The sequence below is a fragment of the Necator americanus genome, chromosome V (assembly GCF_031761385.1).
Source record: "Necator americanus strain Aroian chromosome V, whole genome shotgun sequence".
NCBI lineage: Eukaryota > Metazoa > Nematoda > Chromadorea > Rhabditida > Ancylostomatidae > Necator > Necator americanus.
The window spans coordinates 14,425,263-14,452,010 of record NC_087375.1 but is presented as its reverse complement, the minus strand read 5'-3'; the positions used below and the strand labels follow the sequence as shown (position 1 = coordinate 14,452,010).

The window sequence follows — 26,748 nt, the reverse complement described above, 5'->3', positions numbered from 1 at the left end:
AGATCACAAATCATTCAAACAGATACGACGATCTTCATTTTTCTTAAGAAAACTGAACTTCGTACAACCACATACAAGCGCACATTTCTAGAAGTCTCAAGCAATACCATAAATCTCAAAAGCATCCACGAAAGTCCTTCAGAAAATGCGGATCGTTGTAGGCTTTCAAGTGTATCACCATAGGCAAGACCTTAAAGGCACCTTAAGGAGAGGGGGGTGATTCCGTCCATTTCTTCCTAATTGCCGTAAAAAACGGCCCGGAAGATACGGCTTCGCGCGTTCTGGCGCACAACAACGAGTTCGATTGGAGCGCGCCAGCCTTGTGCACGCGCCGCATCTTTCCAGCCGTTTTTTTAACGGCAATCGGGAAGAAATGGACGGATTCACTTCCCTCTCCATAATCTACGATTCCGAATACGAACACACCACCTGAAATCCGTACCATCTCAGATTCGTGGGGTGATGCCTTTAAACAAAATCGTTATCGACCCTCTCACATGCAGCAATCATGCAAGGGCCTTTTTTCCACACGTTCAGAAATCCAGACTATCATCACAACAAAGGAGAACGAACAATGTGTTTTTTGTCACATGAATCCATTTCGAGTTGGCGTAGGCGATATTTTGGATCTTATTCCCGTAGGATGTTTTCTGCTGCTGCGCAAAGAATTCAACGAAACAATGAACGAACAATTTCCTGATATTGATCTTTAAAGAAAGAAGCACATGTAGACTAAGAAGGCAATAGACGGAATAAAGGCAGATTCCATACCGCACCTGCCGGAATCTAGTATTGTTACGCATTTCTTTTTTCACGCTAAGAAACCTTCCTCTACAAGTCCGAAAAATTGATTCAACAGATGCCTGTGACGCCATAAAACCGCAACCCTCGAAATGCTTTTCGAATTTCCTCTTTTTCCTATACTGGAATCTTGTCAGATGCAGCGTGAGTTTCCCCAGAACTATTCGAGAGTGGTGTTGGAAGATGAACAAATATTAGGGAAGGATTGTGTCGGGTTTTTTTACATGTTTGCACCCTAATTATTGAATCGATAAGAAAATATGCTTTTTTGAGAGTGCTAGCCACAGTATAGATGGCAGATTTGAAAATTATATTGTAATCAGCACAGTCGTATTTAAAAGTAAATGTCTATCCACTCGATACCCCATCTAGTCACTTTCTTTGCTTGTCTACTCTGAATACCGTTCGCTACATCTATAATTCAGCAAAAATATCTACTATATCGTAACGCACACATCCCCCTGATTACCCTACTCCTGTTGTTCTTCGAAGTGGTCGAGCGGGCGCCAGTAATTTTTCCATTTGTCCCGATCGCGTGGGAGAGTCGCCCAGTGGTTTCTCCTTTCGCATCGTACGCGAAGGGCATCGGATTTTTCCTCTAAAGACTTTGTGAAGAAGTCGGACCATCGCTCACGGCTCTGGTCGTTGAAGCACATCACGTGTCCGGCCCACCTTATTCTGCTTTCTTTGAAAACGCGAGAACGTCTCTAATCTTCGATCCCTGATGTAGGACAGAACTTCAAATCCCGTCCCTCACTTGCGCGAAGCGGGATGTGCCTAGTATCACTCTCGATTGAGCGTTCAGTGACGCTCAGCGCATTTTCCTCCTGCTTGCGAAGTGCCCAGGTTTCCGAAGCATAGGTCAAAGCACGAAGTACGTGTTTTGACCCAAGCTTCGGAAATCTTCCTGTTCCTGTTCGGGTGCGTGTAAAGAGGGTCCCGGCGGAATTTCGATGCCCCGGTCATGCCTCGTCAAAGGAATTTACAATGGTGCGTGTCCTAAAGAGATTCACCTTCGTTAGCACCTAAATAGCTGACTCTGCTTACCTACCACTAATCATACTCTGCATCACCGGCTAGGATATAATTCACTCAATTTAGTAATCGCACCAGAAGCGAGAGAAATCCTCACGTAAAAAATGAGATAAGGATGTACCTAATAGCTTCAAATTACGTGCACAAAATTTTTCGTTAAAACGAAAAATTCCAGCTTTCGAAAGTAACGGTAATGAGAACTATCGTTATCCTGTAACTCGCAAGCTTTTTTGTGGCCTAATTTATTTCTGGGCAGAGGATCTTCTGTATCTCTGACTTCTTGAGACTTACAGGAAGGAAAAGAGTTCAAATTTGGTAAGATTTCTAGACTTTCTGAAGGTGATAAAAGACAAACTCACTCCCTTTCTTTTTTAATACACCATACAAAATGCCATATACTTCTATCTAACACTATTATTCTTTGACTTATTCGGTAATTTTCGACAGCTCATACCACTTTTCTTTGCATATTTTCTTGCAACTCCGCAGTTTTCTGCGTCTCTGTGGCTAGAAGAACATCTAAGACGGTTGTCTGCGTCTTCATGAACTACTGGAGCGTGACCTCTTCGAGGTATGCTCGCGTATCCGCCGGCATATCCACTGGGCACATTATGTCTCGGAGGCATTCGCGCAGAATCCGCCGGGACCCTCTTTACCGTTCTCCTTCCTGTTCTTCTTCGCTACATCCTCTTATAACCCAAGCCACTCGTTTCTTCCTTCGAAGCTCGGAAAAAAGAGCAGCTATTTATTTTGAACGTATGTGCTCTTTCAAACATGTATATACTATAGCTGGATTTAGAATCTGCGGTTACAATAGTTCTACTTGCAATTCTACTGTATTGCTCCGTGTTTTTCATTCCTTTTTCGCCTATTCCTTGAAGTGGGCGGGTACAGCATAGCGGTAATATTCCGCTGCGATTGGGCCGTAGATGAATAGAAATCTAGCTAAGACCAATCAAGCTTTTCATCACTTCTAGTTGAATGAATTACTAAAAAACTTGTCTAGGATGATTTAAAAGAACACTAACGTCCTACGTGGGTTGCCCCCGCGTCATTATTTAGGCCACATACGCACATAAACCTCGAACGCATTAGCGCTTCTCAAACGGTTTTATCGACGCTAGCACTTCATCATTATTCCTTAAGATTCGATTTCTCTTGATTTGTTCACTAAAGAGATGATTTAGCTTCAAACTAGAGGCGAAGACAGACAGCCCTACTTAGTCAGTTTTCAAAAATACTTCCGCTTTCCATAAAAATATTAGAGGGGTCACATGACTGGATCCCTGCAGACTGGCTGAATAAACAGGCTGGATAGTGATTACTGGACACAAAGAAGCAGATTACGCTCGGTTTGTCATGCTTCGATAAGTGATCGCATCTTGAACCACAGCGTTGTTGTCTTTTTGTATTCGACTGGTTTTTTGGCCGATATAAAAGCTATTGTCTAAGTTGCAATTGTCACAGGAAGGCATCTCAGACAGATACTTGTTGGTTACATAAATGATAGGGATTCTTCGTCAAATGAGACGTCTTTTTAGTCCGCCTATATTTATCGAGGGGCAGGTGTAGTGGTTAGGGATTCCGCTGCCTGCACGCTCGATCGGAGGTTCGAAACCGCCTTAGTGCTCACCAACCCTTCCATCCCTCCGGGGTCGATAAATTGGTACCAGCCTTGTTTGCGAGGACAAAAACACTAGCTTTACACACCGGCTAGCCCCCGGAAGTCACCGTATAGGCCAACGACCGTTCCAGAACCTCAACGATAACGAATTACAGTTGCACATTCGTAAACCTCGAGCGATTCTGAATTGAAGTGAACGTGGTGGCAAAAACAGAAACTGGTGCGGAAACTTTCTGGTCAACTTCAAAAAATCATTTTCCTCAAACAAATAATCGCTACATAGTCTCTGAATAATACATTTTTACAGTAGTGTAGTGCTTTTCAAATTTTTTCATTACTCAGTAGGGAAAAAAGGAAAAAAGTACGGATGTCCGCTTAGCACCTAAATTAAGTTGGATCTCAACCAAAGCTATGGAACTCATAGTCGCCGAAGCCGCACTCTATGCCGCTGACCGCTACACGTCCGCAACAGATCCGTTCCATCTTTGCTTCATCTAATCTCCAATTTTGTTCTAATCGGATGGACTGAGCGGTCTTCCGTGCAAACATAGCTGCAGGCTGCTACATTCTAGAAAGGTAGGATCTATGCTCCATCACCCAATGGACCTAATGAACGAGTAATCAGGCATAATCTTACCTTGTTCATATATTGAACATATATTAAAAAAACAACGAATGTATTTTCCAGACACATTTTTCAAATTCATTCTTACCAAAGTAATTTCTACTCTGCACAAAAATAACCAATAAATACTAAGTTCTAAAATAATTGATCTTGGAAATAGGATAAAACCGTAATAACACACTGAGCATATAGATTAACAACGAGAAGAGTTGTAAAAGAATGTCACTGATACAAAATCGGTTAGAGGAAAAAAGTAATAGGGAAGAGGAAGGATGTGTAAGGAAGTCTCCACCGGAAAAAAAAGAGGCTTCTAACCGTGAACAGGAATACAGATGCTTGATAAGGCACTGAGAATGACGGCTGACACTATAATTTTGAAAGAAGCGCCAATTTTGAGCAACAAACTTGATTCCGAAGTGAAATTGAATACGAGCAGTGAGGATGACTATTTGGGCAGAAGTTGCTTTTATCCAGACTGCAACTTGGTACGAGGCCATTGACGGTGTATTCTGTGCCGACAACGCAGGCATCCTCTGAAATTTTCCAAGACAATACATGTACACATATAACTCGAGCAAAACAAACCCTGAATTCTGCCGTTTTCATTTTGCAAACTCGATGTGCTCGGATTGCTGAGCTTATGAAATGGTTGTAGAGCACGACCTCGTGGACTCGGAGACTGAATTTGTCCTTGAGTAACTTCTCGTCGAAGAGGAGGTAACGCATTTATAAGGAACTCTTCGTCGCTGCGCACTTGTTCAACTCTTGGTGGTAATGGTCGCAACTCTTTGGATGGTAGCTGAATCATCCTATGCTGCTCAAATGGTTGCGGATCAAGGTCTGTCATGGGGCTGAATTTGTTCATCGCTTGAGTAACAACCTCCCGTTGAGACTGTGCTCCAAAAATTTCCGGACCACGCATGGATTGTAGGTCTCCCCTCACTAAGGGTAATCCTTGTATATTTCCTCTACTCATTTCAACTCTACTCTGAGAGAATGGACATCTATTGCCTTTTTCGTGCTTCATATTGCATTCATTTCCTTGAAAGTCAGTCTCTGCTCCACGAAAGTCTGGGTTTACAGGAGAGCCGCGCCTCTCCATCACGCCCAAGTCATCTTCATGATCTCTGCCTCTACAGTTAACGTAGTTTTGACCGTCAGGACACCTTGTATTCTTGCACCCTCTTTCCCATTGACGTCCTCCATAATCATTGCAATCATTCTCTTCGCAACAGGAAGATTTTGATCGATAGCGAGGACCATCGCTCACGTCTATTTCTCCATCGCTAAGCATTTGAAAAGGGCGTTGTGGAGGACGGAAAGGTCGTGGGTTGAGCGGTTTTGGTGCCGGAATCATCGGTAAGCCTGAATTAATCGCAGCAGTTATAGGGATAAGCAAAGTTGACAGCGCTTACTGTCGGCATGCATTCAGTCGGTGATGTGTCTACCGCAACTCACACTCTTCCCACACCTCACCTACACACCCCATCTTATCTCTGATTTGTACAAATCAGAAGACATATCGTGGCCATCCTGTTGAAGGCGTCAGACGGCAACTGAACCATCGTTGACTCTTCGGCCACAAGGTGCTGCCGATTAGGACAGAAGGAAGGGTGTATGGCAAGAAGGGAGAGAGTTGCTGCAGACGTAATCACGTCGCAATCAACTGAGCCATGATAACTGCCGACGATCGGAGGTAGCTAACTGGAACCCACCTGGGGGCGGGACAATACCGCTGTCTTGACCGCAACATATAAATCTCCTTATGTATTTATTGAATTCGCAACGATATCCACGTCCACATTGCTGGAAGGAGTTTTTCTTTCTCAGAGATAAGATCTTTCACAGGTAAGTGCAAATTAGGTAAAACTACGAAAACAAAAGACAATTCTGGCTGATTCACCAGTGATTGCTAACCTGAAAATAACAATCTCTGAGACGATTTCCATAGTCAATAAAGACCGACTCATCCGGATTGTTGCACTGCGGAAGGCGATGATTCGGAGCACTTCAAAAATGTATTAATTGTGTTAAACATGATCAGGAGAGAAGCAGATTAACAGTGAAGACAGACTCAAAACAGCTGCACTTTCATTCAGAACAAAAAACTAAAACCTTTATTTGCACGCCTTCTTTAACACCACTCCAAAAAGCTATATAATCAAGAAACAGCTCACGGCTTCTTCGTCGTTGGTTCCGGCATTTGTGTTGTGGTTGCAGTCACTTTCTTACCACGAGGCCTTCTTGTGCGTTTCGTTGGCTCATTTTCCCACTCGGACTCTTAAATCGACTTCACAACTGCGTCTAAACCTAGTCTTGGGAAGAACTCACCATCTTCTTCGCTTGGAGAAGGTGAGGGTTTGATTGCCTTAACTGATCCTCTTTCTCGGTCTTCCATCTCTCCGACTTCTTCAATTTCATCTTCTACATGAGAAAAAAATCATTGTAGCAGTTTGCCAGGTAGATAAGTACAGTGGGGTCAAAACAACATGAAGCGCGGTGCAGTTACGCAAGCGGCTACGATCGAAGGTGCAGTCGAGCATAGCGGTTACAGTCCAGGAGGGACCCCATTCCTCGCTGTAGTTCGCTGCGGTACCATTATCATACCAATCGCTACGCTCCGCCGCTTACACAACCGAATGTGCTTCACGTCATCCTGACTCTGCTGTAGTAGTAGGATTTGTTTCTTCTATTAGTGGTGCTAGACTACATGTTGCATGATTTCAGCGGATTTAATGCATACACGAGCATATTTGATAACTTCTAGAACGTTACTAAGTACCTTGAGGATTTCACACATAGCTCTCCATTGGGATTGATGGAATTTCAAAGATTTTCTTTTAGAAATGAGGACAACGTCGAAAACGACACAAGGCCGCATCGCAAGGATCTAAGCAGAGAGTTCTGCACATTTTCGTAGAGAAACTGAAACTTAAAAACAAATGCTGAAATGGCTGATTTTACTAAGTCGAAATCACAACACGAGCAGAGAGTGCTCTAGAATGGTAAGCATGTTTCAGAATGTTCAGCCAGCTGAAGCTAGCAATTAGAAGTTTTGAAACTTGCTCCTTTTTACTACTAGTAAGAGTTTCACTTCAAGGAACCACAGGCATCAGGAGCACTCGAGACATCAGTTAACCCAACGAGGCCACCCTTTACATGGATAGAATTGACGGATTGGAACAGCGTGAAGTGAGCTTTTGGCGAAACTGTCTTTAGACGGTTTATGAGTGGTGAAATCCGCTCTACGAGGATTCATCTTGACAATTCTATTGGTGTAAAAAGCTGTTTCGTTGGGTAGACTGATGCCTCTCACTCGTGAATTTGTGTGTAAGAGGGTGTTTCTAGTGACAAAATCATTCTAAAAGGAAACTATTGGGAGAATACTGCTTTTTGAGCGGACCAGCAAGATTGCTATCGATCTTCATTACGACTACAGTTTCAGCGTCACGCCTTATTCAGAAGGTGGAAATTCAGTTCGCTTTACAGCAACGTTCCATTGGTGCTGCTCTGGAAGCGACATCAGTGCTTTTCCTTAAACAGCACAAGTCTTTCAGAATGTACAGTTTCATGACACAGCTAACTGTTATGCTGCTAAACAAATGTCCAGGACGTTCCATATTGCGCTGCTCTGGACAATACGGTAGACAAATTGGAGGCTTGACCATGGAACAAAGACTCCCTTCTTCAATAGCCAGTTGTTGCTTCCATGTTTAATTGGGAAGTCCTCTACTGGAATCTCAAACCTCTTTTGTGCCACCGATATTTGTCCATATTTCGATATACTTGTTTTCCTTTATATCTCCAATGCAGACCGAAACGGAAGCATGCTTTTGAATGTGCAATCTTACCACATAGACGGCAGAAAAAACACAGGAGCAAAACCGAAAGACGGTATGCTGCCGTTTCTCAAAGTCCACTTCCATTTATGCAGAGGAAGTTGGAAAACAAAACCGTACTGAAATGAAAAAAAAACATTCCAGTTCATTACTATTCCATTTTCCGATTCCGTCCATTTCTTATTAACTGCCGTAAAAAACGGCCTGGAAGATACGGCTTCGGGCCTTGTGGCGCACTATTTTCTACAAGGAGTTCGACTGGAGCGCGCCAGCCTTGTGCACGCGCTGCATCTTCCGGCCGTTTTTTACGGCAATTAAGAAGAAATGGACGGAATCACCTCCCTCTCCATAATCTACTATATGAACACTCCACCCGAAATCCGTACCAAGTCAGATTCGTGGGGTGATGTCTTTAAGGACACCCGCTACGGTTTATCTAATGCCCGAGAACGCATTGCCTCCGTAGATATATGAGGTTAGGGAACAGGTTCGTAGAGTTTTATATCATATCTTACTTTATAATGATTTACTCTCTGGTAAGGTGTTTGCATTTTTTGAAAGACCTCTTTTTGCTCCACAGAACTGTGGAAATTGTTTTTTGAATAATCTATTGTTTCTATTATTTTTCACACTTACTTAAAAATGGAATATTCAAGAGGCAAAAATCAGAACTTTCGACACCTACTTTATTCGGTTTTCATGGAAGTCAAAAAGCCGCCTGCCGCAGCCTTGTAGCCTCGGGACGCTAGTGACGTCTACGGACGTGTACTAGGTTTGCTTACTGCACAGAAATAGTCTGCAAAATTGAAAAACGGCAGCTTTGACCTCGGCAACCCGCCTCGCACTAAAAGACCTGACTTCGAAGAGAGCACTTTGGTGGGATTGGGAATATCTTCATTATTAGATGATTGAGAAATACAGCACAGTCAACACGGAACTCTACATTGCTCAGTCTTACCGTGTAAAAGAGGCTATTCTACTAAGAAGACCCCATCGACAAGGCCAAATCATACTGATTTAGGATAACGCCAGGTCCACAGCAAAATAGCACAAATCGTCACACCCGGCCTCCCTCCATGTGGAAGGTTCTTCAGCATCTGCCGCATCTCCGGACCTTGCTCCGACTGATTATCACATCTTCTGGCTGCGTCAGCTTTTTTACTTTGATAAGATGCGAAAGAAAATAACCTGCTGATTCTTGCCTCCAAGGCTGAAAGATTATAAATAAAATAAGATATCTACTTGATCACTATGTATCACTTATACTATCACTTATTTGGGACTAGGTGCGTCGGCGAAACTGAAACAGCACTTTTTACCCGAGTCAAGGAGCAACTACGGACCCGAAAAATTAGAGCCACTAACCCCTTTTACCACATAGACGGCAGAAAAAACACAGGAGCAAAACCGGAAGACGGTATGCTGCCGTTTCTCAAAGTCCACTTCCATTTATGCAGAGGAAGTTGGAAAACAAAACCGTACTGAAATGAAAAAAAAACATTCCAGTTCATTACTATTCCATTTTCCGATTCCGTCCATTTCTTATTAACTGCCGTAAAAAACCTCGCAGACAGTATCATGACAATATCCCTTTCCAGGTAGCAGACATGATAAAGAATAAAGTTGCTGGCGTTAATCAATCCGCTTGGGATGCTCCTCCGTTCAATTCGTTCACGAATCGTTTGAGGTTCACGAACATGTAGCTGGCCTATACAATGACTTGCGGTGCTACCCGATGTGTCAAGTCAGTGCTTTTATCCCCCCAGACAAGTCTGGCACCAATTTATCGATCCAGGAGGGATGAAAGGCTGGGTGAGAACTAGGACGGATTCGAACCTCCGATCGAGCGTGCAGGCAGCGGAATCTCTAACCGCTACACTACACTCCCCTAGCAGACATGATATTGTCGACTATTAACGATCTGGTGCAAAACCATTAGTGGCTTCTCAGATAACAGCCAGAATTCCGATAATGAATAGTAAAGAATCCACCACCGCGCGAAAAGCGAGCTGGTGCCATAACAAGAGACCTTTCCGATTTTGGGTCCGCTAAAGGGGCTTTACGGCTCTTAGGATGGACACTATGGTGATATGTTTCTTTGACGTTGTTTTTTAACCATCTCTTGGCCAAATCATATCTCGTGGAGTGGCAAGGGTTAAAGTGTTAGATTACACATATATTCGACTTTCATTTTTTTATTTTTCACGTTCAAGAAGGCAACGATGCCGAAACATTAGTCGAGATAAAAAATGGCAACAATTTTGGTTGTCGGCTCTGAAATTAGCCTACTTCAGTGCCAAATGTACCAGAGGAAGGTCCAACGTGAAATTCACTGAGAAGGAATTTGACATTGCTGCTCAACTAGTTGAACTCACCGGTGGATACGACAGTCCTTGGACGCTCTACGATTCCCTTCACAACTCCTCTATCCGGTGCACCTCGTCGACTGAACGGAGGGATTTCTTCTGGAGAGATTGCTGGAAGAAATATCCTCCTCTTCTTGAGATTTCCACTGATTTAAGCAGCCATTCATATGAATCTTCGATATGGTCACTGTATTCCAAGTTAGAAAGGTGGAACAAGTGCCACAAGCATTTGGGAATCGTGTTTTACCTACTGAGGCTTCACTTTCATACATCATTTCCCTAAGCTGTAGCGCTGCCGCATAGACTTTTTTCTCTCACGTCGGTAAACCCATCTAATTATTCGGATCTGTGTCCGCCATGGTCCATAATCGCATGGACATAGTTCCCAAAAAGGATGACCTACATCAACATTGAATTTTCAAATTCAAATTTGAAAATTTGTGCGAAGAAATTACTGGTGACATAGTTGAGACTCACTTTTCCCCCCAAGTCTGTCTTCTTCTGTAGGAGTTTTCGTTTCCCAGCAGCAGTAATCCTTCAAAACCAAAGAAATTAGGAGAGTAGGAAAAGTCGGAAAAAATAGGGGAATATTCCACCTGAAACTCAGGTACAAGGATTGGAAACCGTTCACAGACAGTCCCTCCAGGGCATGTGGTCTCATTGTAAACCCCGAGTTGTTGATGGCATTGTTGGAGATCAGCAGAGACTGGATTGATGTAGATAGGATTTCCTGTAAGGAGAAATCTATTTGTGGAATAGACAGTGTCAAGATTTATTTGAATCTGAAAGTTTGCCGTCTATGGTTACCTGAAGGACAACTGATCTCCAATCCAGAGTCAGTGAAAAGTTTTATAAAGAACCCAGAATGGCTCAAGCATGGAACAGTAAACGCAAGAAACACTAACTGAGCTAGTGTCTTCAACATCTGCGTTCCTAAACAACAAAGAAATGGAAATCTAAAAATGGAGCATCATCGGAATATAAAAAATGTGTAAAATGGTTCAAAAATTAAAACGCGTGAAAAAAATAATAACGTGAGTGTAAATTAACGCACTTAGGACCCTAGTAAAAACTCACAATCTCCAAGTTGAACTTATCTCCAGTTTTCGAACCGGAAGCTCGGAAAGAATGGGAAATATGACAGGATATTTTCTGATGGCTACAGACCGCCCACAGTGCTCTTTGTGTGGCGCTGTCAATCCACGGTCCGAAAACACACAGCGAAATGTCAGCGGAAAGCTTAGACAATAATAGCGTATGGGTAGGATTGTCTCATGTTGAGACAACAACCTGAACAAGGGTGCAAAGATTTATGTTCATGTAACTTCGCTAATCTCTCTGGTAAACTATCTCTCTTGCATTAGGATTAATATACATACGAGAAAAAAACGAGTGCAATAAGAAAGAGAAAGCAAAAAAGTAGTTTTACGGTAGTCCTCGTTGTACGTATAGCACTCGACTGTTGAAAATTGATATCTTAGAATCCTTATTTTACCAGTCCCCAACCCTTTGATCGTTACACAACAACTAATCTCCACTGCATAGTTGGAGGAGTTCGAAATCACAATTAATTTCTCACCAATGTCTTCTTGAGCTTTCTTCTTCTTTTGAATATTTCATATGACAGCGATTTTTTTCCAAAAGATATATTTCCACTGTACCGGGAAATTTTTCCACGCTTGACGACAGATCGATCATCAAGATGGATTTCAAATCCAAAAATCGAAAGGCGACCAGGAGAGAGCCGAATTAATTGACCTGGATCGACCGCCGAAAAATTCCTAGTGCTTTGAAGGCAGTGAATTTTAGGTAAATTACACAAAGTATCTATTCAGCATAGGTTTTCTAGCTTGATAACTTCAATTCTTTCGCTTAAGTTAAGTTCCGTAAGGATTTCACATGAACATTTACTTTATACTTCAATTGTAGCTTGTTTTTAAACCACATCCAAGCTTTTGAAGAATGTAGTTCTTTATTTCCACTGACTTAACATCTGTCATACGATTTACTTATCAAACACCTTTTTTGTTTAATTCTCACTAATATGTGTCTCTTTCATTTTCATGAAATAATGTAGGAAAGGTGTACTCTGGGAAATGACCTACAGATATTGAAATAATTTATATTTGGTGCTTTTTATTGTGCCTGTTTCAATCAAAAACAAACCAATCAAGGATAGCTCCAGTAGTAACCGAGACACCTAATTACCAACAAAAGTTTCATTTATCTAATGACTGATATAATTTCTGTTCGAGAAATACGGAAAGCTTGGTAAAAGACGCACCAGTGGAGTAACTTTCACCTCAATTCTAGCCCTGTAGGCCTCATAGTGCGAAAGAGGACTCTACTGTAGAATACAGGCATTGGGTCCCGTAGTGAACTCGTTACCGCTCTGTGGTGCCTATCGCGAGTCTGTCTAATGCGAAAGGTTTATCGAAGATCAATCGCTCGCTACACTCTACCTCGCTTATCGACCACTTCGGCCCCTGTCTCCCCGTTGTTGGTTCGCCCCTTCAATTATACGCTTTTTACTCACTGTTGTTAAATGATAAAGTGTAATGTAAAGTGATATGTCCATAGATGAGCGCAACTTCTTTGTTTGCTTGTTCGTTTGTTTTTTTTTAATTTCAAAGAACTAAATGACCATTATTTTTCGCGTAAGATGAGTGTTTCAGATGTCAAATTGTCATCGACTGGAAGGAAAAGTCGCCATTGTAACAGCTGCCACTAAAGGGTGGGTTGTGAATCCATGTTCTTTTCTCTTCAATTCTCAACAACCCCTACGTCTCCTATCTCTCAAATGCTGCTGCCACCATTATTAGGCGACAGGGTAGGAAAAACAGTTATAAACAAGGAAAGCGGCTGAACCGTGGAGGACGCGACCTAGTAGCATTACTCGATCAGTAAACTTGAAGGCAGCGTATCACCATTTTGAGGTAATGCGGAAGCCACAGCGGAAGCCTACAGTTAGGGTTGTAGATTACGGAAATGAGCCTGGTTCCGCTCCTTCCCTAATCGTCGTTTTAAAAAAAGCGTGGAAGACGGTGTTCTTTCTTACGAAATCATTTGCGAATTATCATTGTGCACATTGCGCTATGATTGCTAAGCTCGAAGGGGTGCGGTAGAATCGAGGGAAGACGCTTTCTCCACCGCTCCGCTTCGAGCGCAGCCGCTTACGTAACTGCACCATATTACATGTCGTTTTACCCTACTGTACTTCGTAGGAACAAACGCTTTCACATGTTGTTTTTTTTACGATGATTGGGGAAGGATGAGCGGAACCGGACTGGTTTTCGTAATCTACAACGCGAACTCTGGGCTTTCCCTGTGGTTTCTTCACCACCTCAGTTTCCGTGATCTACGACATTCGAACTATAAGTTTTCCCTGAGATTTGCGCACCCAGTCAATGTCATGATACGCTGCCATCAACATTTTCTAGGAACAAAAAAACTTAGCACCTCCGTAGAAAAGCGATTTTATCACTCCTGTTCTGTGATAAATGAGTAATTGCAGGATAGGGCTAGCAATCGCCGAACGTCTTGGTCTCGAAGGTGCAGCTCTAGTAATTTGCAGTCGGAATCAGAAAAATGTTGATGAGGCCGTGCAGTATCTTAGATCCAAACATATTGCTAAGGTTGGTGTTTCGGGTACTTGTTCCCAGCAACCATGAAATCACAAAATTCCATCATTCACAGGTAGATGGAGTCGCATGTCACGTGGCCAACAGTGAGCATCAACTAAAACTCATTGAGTTTGTGGGTTCCGTATTCCTTATGTCTTTCACTATCGTGCTTCAGAACTTGATCTTTAGACAATCCAGAAGTTTGGCAAGATTGATATTCTGATCAATAACCATGGAATCAACCCTGCATTTGGACATATATTGGGTTTGTTTTTCTTCAATGTCGAACGTCTCTAGAGTCTTAAAAAAGGAGATTGTAAAGAATCCAGTAGCTATCTCTCATTGGTAATTAATGTAGTGGAAAAATGTCGGGTTTTTTTGCTGTATACTAGATGCGTGCATTCGTACGCATGCCATCCAGGCATCTTGGCGGGCGCAAAAAAGGTCTGTCATTTGGAGTCATTTTTATTTTAACTGCTCACAGCTGTGTAGTTTTAGCTTTTCTTAATACTTTCACTTTTTTCCGGATATAGAAGATAGTTTGGTTGCTGCTATTTGTTGATTTCCAGAAGTGGACGAGAAAATTTGGGATAAACTGTTTGAGGTGAATGTCAAGGCGGGCTGGCAGTTAGCAAAACTTGTTCATCCACATATGGTGAAGAACGGGTGAGCTTTGGGATTTTGGAAAGTTTTTTTTTTCTACAATAATCAACCTTCAAGTTGAGTTTCACGACATTGTTATTCATTAGAAAATTAGAAATTATTAGTAAAATATGGGTTTGATTGCGCCACGGTATTTGGTCATGAAATTTTGTTGCATTAGTTCATTATTCTATTTAAGGGGAGGGAATATCGTGTTCAACGCGTCGGTTGGAGCTTATAAATCGCCTCCTGTGAGTTATAAATAATTTTGTTTAATTTTTTTCCTTTCGTTCAAGTCTTGTCTTAGTTGTTAACATGGTGAAAGATCGTTCGATCCAGAAATTTGTTTGCGGTTCAACATTTATTTCTCTTACAGTAGCCGAAGAAAAAAAATTGAAAAAGTAGTAGGTATAGTCGTGTCAAAACTACATGAAGCTCGGTGGAGTTGCGCAAGCGGCCCCCTGGAACTGTGTAGACCCCAGCCGCCTATTGTCCTCCAACCAACGCGCGCCACCTTCACCATCGCGTTGCGTCGGTGATGAGTGTGATAGAAACTGCGAATTGGGAAGGGAACAAAAAGAGAGTAGTGAAAAGTGAATTGATGCAGCAGGTTGTGATGTACGAAGAAGGCAAAGTGAGCACACATTGTCTGAAAAAAGATATGAGATCGGTCTTTCTATCCGAGTCAAGAATATGACATCATTGGCGTGTCAAAGTGTCATATGCTGTTATCATGACGTACACTGACCTCACTTTAGAAAATTAAGCCTAATTATTAAGATTCTTTTTCTTCTTTCTTATTTAATTTTATTTCTTTCTTGAGTACTGTCATAAGAACGTTAGCGATGAGTATAATGTACCGTAATGTAAGAAACTATTTAGATCGATGCTTTGTCAAAATTTTGTGTCGCTACCATGTTTATATAGTGCATGTCAAGTGTTCTAATACTCACTTGTACGTTTTATTCAGTAAAATTTTATATGATTCTTTGAACTGTTTTCAATTCTCTACGGCGTTTTATAATTTAATTTCTATGTAATATTTGCGTAGCATCAATATGACCGGCTAGATGTATGAGTGACAAACAGACACCTCTGCATCTTCGAGATACACCTTGAGGTGCTATGGATGTTTGCGAGACATTAATCGCTCTGCGTCAAGCGCTGGATCCCAATTTTACGTAGCCAATTGTGCACAATAAAAGTGCTCAAAATGTCAAAATAATGTTTAGAAAACAAAAAAAGTAAGCAAATATAGTATAACACCAATCAGCGGAGGATTTTTCTACTTATCCCTTCTATTTCTAAAGATAAATGAATGATTTCCATCTAAGAATTGAGAACAGGAAAATAAGCACATTCAGCCACTGTCTAAACGGCATTTCACTTACCTATACTTCTTCACCCACCCTACTTGGCTTAAAGCATCACCCCACGAATCTGAGTGGTACGGATTTCAGGTGGAGTATTCGTATACGGAATAGTAGATTAAAGAGAGGGGATGATTCCGTCCATTTCTTCCTAATTACCGTAAAAAAACGGCCCGGAAGATACGGCGCGCGGACAAGGCTGGCGCTCTACAGTCGAACTCCTTGTAGAAAATAGCGCGCCAGAACGCCCGAAGCAATCACGCGTGTTTCTTTGTTCGATTCAAAGTGTATCGTATGAGTTGCGAAATGTCCTGATAGGGAGGTGTGGGTGCGAGATCACCAGAACGTAGCGCAAAAGGACCTACGACGCTGCTGCGGCGATAACGACGCTGTCAGGAGCGGCGCAGGGCAATTTTCGCCGCTCATCAACTTCCTGGATACGCGGCGGCAGATTATACTGTAGCTCTTGACCGTCCCTGACTATAGCCTCTGTTAACAGAGCAAAACCATTGCTGCCCTGGCTTACTTGACTTAATCGGGAGCTGATGTCACCGTCTGATGCGATTACCTGCATCTTCGCCGAGGTGTGCCATCCTTGACCATAGCTCTACCCAACCTTCTCGATCTTCTGCGAGAGCTTGCACAGAATCAATTCATTCGTCGCTATTCCATATTCTGCGAAACCTTGCGTCTCGCCTGTACTGCCTCTCCACGCCAAGTGTCCTCAAGTCCTCTTTCACCACCTCAGTCCAGAAATTGTTGTTCTGTTCTCGGCCAGGTGACTTCTTCCAGTTCGAACCCGACAAACTCCTCAGAACTCGGGGTGCGTATCGTTAGGTACCCGCATCCTCCGCGACAACCCATCTTTAGGGGAAACGACTGGCATCCTTAATTGCGCTGTGCAGCAGTTAGTAGCGTCAGCAGAGCATTGCTCTGCGTTCGCCCTATGCCCCGCCGATCACATCGTCCATCTTCGACCCTCATCATCTAATGAGGTGCGAAATATGCCTTACAGAAGCACACTATTTCTGGTATTGCTTCTGTACGGACTATCGATCGCTTACCTATAGAGATACATCGAAAGATTGCACTCGAATGCCAGAAATAGAAAGTGTTTTATTTGTGTAGAACAAACAAATCGAAATTTTTACAGACTGACTCAGTATTAAATGAATACAGTGCACTAATGCATTATATACTTTGTATAAATACAAATATATGTCTGTATCTTCTATATAGTTTTTCCAGTCACAAATCTACGTCTTCCAACGATCAGGCCCTCGTTTTTACACTTTTCAACTTTTATTTTGGAATGTTTTCAGCTCCATTCATGTCTTCTGATGCTGTTTTGTTTTTGTACAAATCATCTACGTTTTGCTTCATTTTTAGCACTTTCATTTTCTACGTTAGTACGTTGTTGCCATTTTGTTCTTTGAACCTTCCCAAAAATCAACTCTAATACGTAATTGCAATACAAACACGGAAAATGACCTTAGTGACGTGGTAATGGATGGGTGTGGCTTAGTAATTACGGCTAACCTAAGATATGCCTGCTCTGGCCTACCGACAGCCTCTTCTGCAGGCACTTATCCAGCTACAGATAATCGGCTGCGGGTACCTAACGACCCCCCCCCCCCCCCCCCCCCAGAACTCGTTGAAAAAGACGATCTGCCGATCTCCTCAGTATATGACCAAAGAAGCGAAGATTAGCCACTTTCAATGGCGATGCTACGTGTCACCCGCCGGCACACCAGATGGACTTCCGCATAAAGATCTTTATTGTGGCATACCCTAGGCCAGCAGTAGCCAAGTAGCCGTCTAAGCAGCTTTCTTTCCGTGCAATCAAGCCTCTCCATCACCGTAGATGGTGCCGCCCAAGTTTCCGATCCGTACATCATGATGGGGCGAAGGACTCGCAGCTGGACTTCGTTGGTGACATGGGTACCATTATACCATTTCGTCGAGTTGAATGCGGAAACGGCTTTAGCGCATCTTTGCTAAATATCTTTCTCTTAGCTGCCGTTTTTCTTCAGCGTACAGCTCAGGTAACAGAACTCATCGAATCGTCGAGTTTAATTAGTTGTCTAGTTTGCATATGTCAGGGCGTAGACACATTCCATAGGCTGCAGCAATCTTTAATACAAGGTTGACAACATGTTGAAGTTTAGTACTGCTTTCCGCGAATATAACAACATCGTCAGCGTACTCGAGATCAAGGGGCGTTCTGATGGTGCTAGAATGATATCGGCAGGACACTGATCTACTGTTCTTCGCGTATTGTCGTCGATGGCGAAATTGAAAAGGAAGGATCCTGCCACTGCCCTTTGTCTAACTCCAGTTGCCACCTCAAATGGTGTTGTACATCCGGCTGCTGTTCGGAATGCAGCAGTTGTTCGTTGATTCATGTCATCAAGCAAGCGAACGAGCTTTCCTGGTACTCCATCGCCGCAGAGCGCGCTGAGAAGACGGCTTTGGTGAGCAGAGTCAAAAGCGGTTTCAAAGTCCAGAAACGCTAATTGCATTGGCTTCGAATACCGCTGTCAGATTTCGATCACTCTCCTTACGAAGAACACCTGGTCAATTGTAGTGTAGGCTAGCACGGACCAGGAAGGAGCTTAGCGAAGCGGATTCAATTCAGCACTGGTGACTTCAACCACGAAAAGCCTCTTAGAAGGAAGTTGCGTGGTCAACTGCAACAATACTTCGATCGACAGCACGAAAGCCAGCTTGCTCATCGCACGTTAATGAGTCGGTCCAGGGTAATCCGCTCCAATACCTTGTACATAGCATGCAGTAAACAGATTCTTCGATAATTCCTAGGGTCCGTGATGGATCACTTCATGTGGAGGGGAACTGTGATAGCATGAGTCCACGAGTCAGGAATTCTTTCGTCTACCCATACTAACCGAATGATCTTTGTCATCCCACGACTCTCAGACGGAGGAAGATATTTCAGCATTTTTGCGCTAATCCCGTCATCTCCACCAGATTTTCCACTCTTCATTTTTGAATACAGACTAGAAACTCCGACTCGGTTGGTGGCTCCTCATTAACCGCATACATCGGCCTATGAACGTGCTCGAGTTCAGGAGGTGGCGGTGCTTGCTGTCCACTCGTTATCGAAGTCTTGTTGCAGTTGACTACGCAACTTCCTCCTAAGATGCTTTTCCCGGTCGAAGTCACCAGTGCTGCGCGCAACACGTACAGAGTTGTACGTGGATTTCGTTTACGCAGATGCAAAGACAAACTTCTTCGGCAGCAATAGAACCGGGAACGTTTCCTTCGCAGCGCCTTTGTTCACATAGTGAAAGAGTCCGCATCGCTAATCTTCTTCCTGGTCCGTAATCCAACAGGAATAGACACACGTTAGCGGAGTTTTGTTCAGCATTCTTCGTCTTTCAGACTTGCGAGGTCGATTTTCGGTTGAGGAGGAACTCCGCGGTTTCTCCTGTGGAACCGTATCTTGGAGCTGAGAAGAACTGGACGGTGGTCAGAGTCGAACGCGACGTCCCAAACAGCTCTAGATTTTCGGACATCTGACTGGGGAACATTCCTCTCCAGAACGTAATCGAGCTGAAGTTTAAGAGTCCTCATCTTCCGCTTGCGCTGCTCTTCAGACGTTAAAAGGGCTGAGAAGAACGGGACGGTTGTCAGAGTCGAACGCGACGTTCCAAACAGCTTTATGCGAACAGACGAGCTTCATCATCGCTTCCACGTCCAACCATCAGCTCACGTGGCAGCTGAGAAGACGTCTTCTCATCAGCATCGCCGCAGTATATGGCCTAATTTTCGGTACTAATGACGTGCCGACCTCCCATACGTGTTTCCTGCAGTGGAGCAAGAGGTACACAGAGATATCGCAGAAGCCTAGAAAGGGTGGCTTGTTGAAGTTCATTCGATAGTGTTCGGCAGTTCAGCGTGACGAAACGAATGGTTGTCGCCAAAGATTCCATGTTTCCCTCAGGCGTTCGACCTTTCAAGGTATGGGCTCTGGCATGGTGCTGGACGACAGCACCTTTTTGCAATGTATGAGAATCTTTTGCCATATAACAGTGCGGGTTATATGGCTCGTACGTTCCCAATGCGTACACTCGAACGCCTGATGCAGGTGGCAATCATATAAGCGGCCAGGCTGCCCTGCCTACGATTTTCTTTATATCTTCGTCCTTTGCGTTCGTTTATATCGGTTGTGAGTTTCAGTACTATTAAGGGAATAGCTGCGTACGCTATCACAAAGACGACTCTACTTGGTCTCACTAAGGCTCTGGCTAATGGCTTAGCCAAAGACAACATTCGTGTGAACGCAATTGCACCTGGCGTAATCAAGACAAAGATGAGTGAAATGGTAAGCATATACAACTTATTTTTCCTATGGGTTGGCGCTGATGCACAGGTGCAAATGAATTTGACAGCACGTTAAATGCATTTGGAAGCAACAGATCATGAAGTCGACGTTGTTCGGATGGATAAGGGTAAGAGTGTGGTTCACGAATGTAGACGCAAACAAGCTCAATTCCCTCTAATAATATGCAAATTTCGTCCAGAAATCGTTGGAGACATCAGTGCAACTAGGGGTGTTTCAAATGCCTTTTCCTTTCTCATTAGCGAGAAATAAGCGTGATCGCAGTCATATCCGTGAACTACACCTTCCCCCTGAAAATAATGTCGAATGAAATGTAGGTGCACCAAAACAAAAGGCAGTACGAAGTTGCCGGGGGACTATTACAACGATGTATATGTGCACAAATCTTACAGAACATTATTTCAGCTGTGGGATGGTAATGGTGATGAAGGCGAGAAACAGATGGTAGATACAATGGAGGTAACTTTTTTCTTCACATCAATAAAAACATGATAATAATGTGGAACTGTCAATATTGTAATCGTATCATCGAACCCAAGTCACCCCAGCGGCTGCTAAACGACCGCGGCCAGCGCGCAAGCATAGCGGCCGCGATGTAATTTTCGTGCCACGAGTTATGGAAGTAATCTCATTGAAATTAATTTGATTTTATAAAACCATCTTATGATGGTTCGTAGCTACTACGTTGTTAATAGACAGGTTATATTCATAGATAGAATGAATGGATATACTAGCCTGAAAATTTCTGGTTCCTTCTCCATCCGAAAATGCTACATCTTCCAAGCCGTTTTTTTTTTTTTGACGACGATTAGGGAGGGATGAGTTGAATCACTGCGGATCTCGCAATCTACAACCCCATCTCTAACTTTTCGCGCAGGTTACCTCACCACATCAGGTTCGTGGTGTGTTAGCTTTAAGAAAATAACTGTTAATGACTTCCCTATGCAAGCAAGTAATTAAAGGTTTCTTTTCTTGTTTTGAGTAACGTGTTACCTAACTTTTTTAGTCTACATTTGTTGTTTGTTTTTTGTATGCTCTGTTCAGGCACACAAATATAATAGGGTAAGAACGACATGAAGCACGGTGCAGTTGCATAAGCAGCTGCGCTCGAAGCGGTTCGGCGGGGCGTTGCGATTAGAATCCAGAGGGGAATCTTGCTGACATCATTTTTTGCTCTAGTTCGCGATGGCCCCACCTCGACTCGAAGCGCTATCTCCATCACGCGCTTCGAGCACAACCCCTTATGCAACTGCACTGTGCTTCATGTTTTGACCTTACTATAACTATGTAATGAATAAGTATATTAATAAATTGAATCTGTTATCCGAGAAAGCTTAATACAGCTTAGGGGTTATCGTCACAGCACCTGAATTTGTTTTCTGGCTCTCTAATACATCACCCGTATTCCTTGGTTTCAGGTCCCGTTAGGTCGACTTGGAATACCAGAAGAGTGTGCTGGAGCAGTGGCGTTCCTTGTGTCAGATGATGCAAATTATATCACTGGAGAAACGATACTTATAACAGGCGGAGTGCATGCCAGAATATAAATAAATAATGTCTTCTAATTGTAAACCATCTCTTCTGGTGTTCACGAGATTTTCATCATTTTTCATTCATGGCGTTTACTTGTTCATCCTTTTTATCCGCAAACACTTCCTTCATATACCATTTGATGCACCTGATACTGCGTCTGGAGAATAATTTGAGTCTTTTCAACAGTAGCAACTGATTTTCATTATTGCGAATGGGAAACACTTCCTATCCCAATTATTCAGAGCATGTTCGAGACATTTTTCCTTTGAGAATTAGAACCTTCACTACTACTTCGAAACATGATCATCACAAGCATTCCGAAGACTAGCTTCAAATATGCCTGAGACTAGGGACTTCTTCAAATATGAATGAACTTCTAGAGTACTCGTTCTTACTCTGTTCCTATTATTAGTTTGTCATGAAAAAAGATGTACTCACTTTACTGCATTACTGCTTTTATTAAATTACGAGGGTAGTCAGTAAATCTGTACACATTGTCCCTCCCTTTCGCAACAAACATGACTTACATGACTTAATCGGCGGGCATGGGTTACGGCCTAACGCGACTTTCAGCATAATTGCAGTCGTAATCCCCGATACTTTACGTCTCGAGTGACCTGCCTTTGTCGATACCATTTGTCCTCGGATCATCCTTCACCACCTCCGTCCAGGACTTTCTTTTACGACTTGGTCTCATTTTCCAGTCCGATTCTAGGAACATCCTCAGAACAACTTGGATCCTCAGGGCGATGAAACGGTCTCCTCATCACGTGCCCAAAGAAGCGCAGATGGTTTTCCGTGACTCCTTCAGAAGCCCGACCAAGATGTTGATGTTTTCCACTTGGGATCCTCCAGTACGCCACATCCACATTCGAGTAAAGTTCTTCGTTTTGGTACACCATCCGCCAAAAGTAACCTGACAGTCGTCCAGATAGCTCCCTCTCTACGTAGTCAAGCTCCTTCATCACCGCTGACGGCGCGACCCGATCCCGTACATCATGATAGAGCGAACTGCGTGTAGGATCATGATAGGGTGAACTCTCAGCTTGACTTCATTGGCGAGGGAACCGACCACAGGTATTTGGTCAATGAGTTGAATGCTGAATTGGCTTTGGCGCACCTTTGCTGAATATCTCTCTCGTACCTGCCATCGCATTTAAGCATACAACCCAAATAACAGAACTCACCCATGAGTTGAATAAGTTGTCCGTCCACTCCGCTGAAGGTTTCGAGGACACCCGCATCTTCGTGCATTTATAAAGGGAACACAGGCTGCAGCTAATTCCGAGGTTAACAACATGTAACTTCGCGCTGCTGGAAGGGAATATTACAATGTCGGCTTCGAATTGTTTCATTGACGGCAAAGTTGAAGAAAAGGTCCCGCCACTGCCTCTTGTCTCACACCAGTTTCCACTTCGTACGGTGTAGTGCATCCGGCTGGTATCCTAACTGCAGCAGTTATTTTTCTGTTCATGTCGTTAATTAGGCGTACGGATTCTCCTAGAACTCCTCCGACGCGAGAAGCGTTGAAAAGACGGCTTCGATTAGGAGAATGGAATGCGGCTTCGAAGTCCAGGGAAGCTAAATGTTGAGGCTTCCAATGCCGCTCTCACACTTTAATCACTCTCCTCACAATAAACACAACGAGCAAACAAAATCTTGTACATTACACGCAGCAGTGCTATTGATTGGTTTTTTTTTTGAGTTTCGTGACGGATAGTTTCTTGTGGAGAGAAATTATGATAGCGTGTTTCTACTAATCAGGTATCCTTTCGTCAATCCATGTTGAACGGATGGTCTTTGTCATCTTACGAATCCCAAAAGGAGGGAGAGATTTCAGCATTTCTGCGCTGATTCCATCGTCTCCGCCAGATTTTCCATTGTTCATTTTTTGAATACAAACGAGAACCTCCGTCGGTGGTTCTTCGCTGATCGCGTTGTATTCTGATCACTGGACGTACTCGAGGTTAGGGACAGACGGAGCTTGGCGGTTCAACAAAGTATTAAACGGTGCATGCAGATATGGCAGAAATCTGGAAATCGGCTTGTTGGGCTTCACTTCGCAGCGCCCGGCAGTTCAGTGTTATGAGACGGATGTTTGTTGCCAGAGATTCCATGCTTCCGTCAGGTATTCGACCTTTCAGGGTATGGGCTCTGGCATGGTGCTGGACAACAGCAACAGACAAATATTTATTTATTTATAGACTTAGAAGACTATTATCTGCAAACAATGGTCACAACACGACGGTCACAATATGGTCATATGCAACCGACGAACGACCGATGCCAAAAAATCTAATGATTAAACAGTAAGAGAGGAAAGCTGCGGCAAATGTAATAGATACTAACATTAGTATTTTTACTAGAGTCACATCTTCTATGCTACAAGATGAAAACAAATACAAAATAACGAAATAAGATCAACAAAATAAAGAACACAAAAAATGTAACGAGAAGGAACTAGAACAAACTTAACCATCTCAAATTTTCTTAAATGCACGACCACTAGCATACTGTAAACCAGAGTATATAGTAGTGAATGCGGTGACCCAGCTGAAAAAAAACATTAAAATTGGATATTCATAATAATAATTGAAACTGCAACAAATTTAGAACCCACCATAGTCCAGCGGCGGTCTGCGAACTGAACTCACCGAGACTGAATACAGGTATGGATAAAGAGCACGCTATGACAGAAAGTTGAAGGATTGTATTTATCTAAAAATGACCAAATAATCTACCACTTAACAGAGCTAGATTTTATCTTACCTTACTCATTGTGGAGGGTACGACTTGCATCGAAGACACTTCAGGATTGAAATATCGTTGGACCGTATACGGGGGTTCCATCGACCGATATCTCTTGTAAAATCCACCCACAAGCAAACATATATCTCGCAGCAAAACGACCGCCGTCAGTTGCCCTGTTAACATACCTCAACATGAAAAAACCGTGAATGATTTGGGAGGACTACTCTTGACAGCAATTTCATGTTTTCTGATTTCTGATTCAAAAATTTCGAAATTACATTTCCAACAACAATTATTTGGGAATTTCAAAACGACGTAAGTAATATGAAGTAACTTGTAGTAATGAAGTGATGCAGCCCAGTTCACGTATCTTAAGGAAGTCTAAAGGACAAATAGGCAGAGTCATGAAGCAATCCTAGAGCTTTAAAAAATACGAGCAAGAAAAGGAGTTGGAGAAGAGAAAACGTACATGGGATAAGTGCTGCATAGCTCATCGTGATGAACATCACACTGACAAGCAACTTGTCCGCGATCGGATCTAGCACAGAGCCAAACAATGACTTTTGTCCTGGGATGTTGCGAGCAATTAGCCCATCCAGCTGAATACCACAATGGTCGCAACAGATGCCTTCTCGAACAAGTAATTCCTTTCAAATCATGGAAGAAGAAGTCTTACCAAATCAGTAATCCCAGCGGCAATAAACAAACCAAATGCGATTGGAAACTCGTGCTGCACCACAAGGTAACCGACCATAGGAGTTGCTACAATCCTTTAAAAGCACTAGTTAAAGTTTTCCACATGAAAAAAAGCGCAATGAATCACTACTGGAATGATATATACCTCCCAACACATAATGCGTTTGGAATTGTTTTAAATTTATATCTTCCACTGTCGAGTGATGTTCTTTTTCCACTGAAGGAATCATTCGCTTTGCCAGAAAGACTTGAGGAAAACCGACAACTGAACATTAGGAATTATTGTTTGTTCATTGAAAAGGAAAATGTCTAGTCCTTTACACCAAGTTCAATTTCAGACTTTTCACTACCAAAGATGAGACAAATTCGAGACTAGCAAGAATATCAGAGATGGTACAGTCTGCCAAAAGCTTTACAGCGTTCGGAAACGGCTAACTAACGAAAATTGTAACTCACAAGATTCCTATTATGTCTAAATTCTTCACAAAATCCTGCAAATGTGGAAATTACCTCGGAAAAAAGAGAAAAATCACAACAAAAAAGACCTGTTTCAATGAGAGAGAAGGGGGAGGAGGAGAGGTGTTACGCTGTAGATATGGAACCAAGTTTTTGCCTAAATGCGGCTATTTGAATCAGGGGAGTACTGCGGGAGGGTACTGCTAAGAAAACGCGCTCTTATTTCTGAAAGGTAAATAACCAAATGGGTTGGGGCTGTAAGACCTAAGCATACCTCTTTAAGGGATCTACGACATGTAAGCTAAAGTTGCACAGAGAAAATGGAAGATACAGTGTCTCGAAATAAAAGCGCAGTTGACTGCTCCCCCCCCCCCCCCCCCTCCCAACTACATTTTCCCCCATCTAGCTTCCAACGATCCACTTTTTTAATTTCAGTCCCTCTATCCCTTTCTTTGTGATGCTTTTTAGTACTCAACCACTTCAATTTTTGTATAGTCAGGACTGGGAAGTTCTGGAGGACACCGAGAAATAGGCATGGGTTGGGTCTATTTCGATCGATGCGAAAACACTGCAACCCCGCAAGCGTTGGCCTGACCATGAAGACGTAAGGCAGATCAAATTCAGTCTAAACGACCTTAGGTAGAACCTTAGGCCTAAATTGGAGAGAAAATCCAAAAACTGAGCCAATATGTGGTGAATAAGGACTTCTGCACCACTCACACCGCGTTATAGTGCTGGTCCTGTCGGCAAAACCTTGACAGCATCAGAACTTGTGAAATACGACGAGCATTGTTCCCAGCCCCACATTTCCACGCAAGCGATTCAACAGGAAGCGAAAGATGCTGCCCTATCCGTAGCATCATTCATCTTAAATATCATGTATTCTAGTAAAACGGATTTGCTCTGTAATATATGCTCTGCATGTGAGAATACGAAAAATAAACCAGCTACGCACCAGTACCTAGCGGGTCCACCGCACGACACATTCAGCGCTCTACGGCGAATTTAGGGTCCGGAACAGCAC

The 26,748-nt window shown here is 43.0% G+C and overlaps 5 protein-coding genes across 8 annotated transcripts; 2 read left to right on the top strand and 3 right to left on the bottom strand.

The window, feature by feature from the left end:
• Positions 1-1,508: 1,508 nt before the first annotated feature.
• Positions 1,509-11,215, bottom strand: RB195_013881 (uncharacterized protein; the record flags this gene model as incomplete). Of its 2 annotated transcripts, XM_064203890.1 has the most annotated exons (10): positions 1,509-1,714; positions 4,671-5,450; positions 5,801-5,891; positions 6,003-6,093; positions 6,263-6,365; positions 6,417-6,509; positions 10,300-10,401; positions 10,768-10,825; positions 10,887-11,020; positions 11,098-11,215. In XM_064203890.1, 10 exons carry the CDS (start codon positions 11,213-11,215, stop codon positions 1,509-1,511), a joined length of 1,776 nt encoding a protein of 591 aa, XP_064059771.1. The 2 variants fall into 2 exon arrangements, with proteins under 2 accessions (XP_064059771.1, XP_013298281.2); XM_013442827.2 differs by lacking the exons at positions 1,509-1,714; positions 10,300-10,401; positions 10,768-10,825; positions 10,887-11,020; positions 11,098-11,215 and adding an exon at positions 4,452-4,618 and having other exon boundaries at positions 6,417-6,483.
• On the top strand, positions 7,028-21,835 carry RB195_013880 (uncharacterized protein; the record flags this gene model as incomplete). 2 transcript variants are annotated; one of them, XM_064203888.1, is made up of 10 exons in its annotated part: positions 7,028-7,090; positions 12,966-13,024; positions 13,805-13,929; positions 13,991-14,046; positions 14,103-14,178; positions 14,483-14,579; positions 14,755-14,806; positions 20,136-20,270; positions 20,694-20,747; positions 21,707-21,835. In XM_064203888.1, 10 exons carry the CDS (start codon positions 7,028-7,030, stop codon positions 21,833-21,835), a joined length of 846 nt encoding a protein of 281 aa, XP_064059769.1. The 2 variants fall into 2 exon arrangements, with proteins under 2 accessions (XP_064059769.1, XP_064059770.1); XM_064203889.1 differs by lacking the exon at positions 7,028-7,090 and adding an exon at positions 12,710-12,793 and having other exon boundaries at positions 13,805-13,925; positions 13,987-14,046.
• Positions 21,836-22,501: 666 nt separating this feature from the next.
• Positions 22,502-22,786, bottom strand: RB195_013879 (uncharacterized protein; the record flags this gene model as incomplete). The annotated part of the gene is made up of 1 exon (XM_064203887.1): positions 22,502-22,786. One exon carries the CDS (start codon positions 22,784-22,786, stop codon positions 22,502-22,504), a length of 285 nt encoding a protein of 94 aa, XP_064059768.1.
• Positions 22,787-23,843: 1,057 nt separating this feature from the next.
• RB195_013878 (uncharacterized protein) lies at positions 23,844-24,134 on the top strand (the record flags this gene model as incomplete). The annotated part of the gene is made up of 1 exon (XM_064203886.1): positions 23,844-24,134. The coding sequence occupies one exon, from the start codon at positions 23,844-23,846 to the stop codon at positions 24,132-24,134; it is 291 nt and encodes a 96-aa protein (XP_064059767.1).
• A 167-nt stretch (positions 24,135-24,301) lies between these two features.
• Positions 24,302-26,587, bottom strand: RB195_013877 (uncharacterized protein; the record flags this gene model as incomplete). 2 transcript variants are annotated; one of them, XM_013442829.2, is made up of 7 exons in its annotated part: positions 24,302-24,374; positions 24,442-24,539; positions 24,591-24,745; positions 25,042-25,171; positions 25,249-25,342; positions 25,414-25,533; positions 26,445-26,587. In XM_013442829.2, the coding sequence occupies 7 exons, from the start codon at positions 26,585-26,587 to the stop codon at positions 24,302-24,304; spliced, it is 813 nt and encodes a 270-aa protein (XP_013298283.2). The 2 variants fall into 2 exon arrangements, with proteins under 2 accessions (XP_013298283.2, XP_064059766.1); XM_064203885.1 differs by having other exon boundaries at positions 26,445-26,488.
• Between the last annotated feature and the right edge of the window lie 161 nt (positions 26,588-26,748).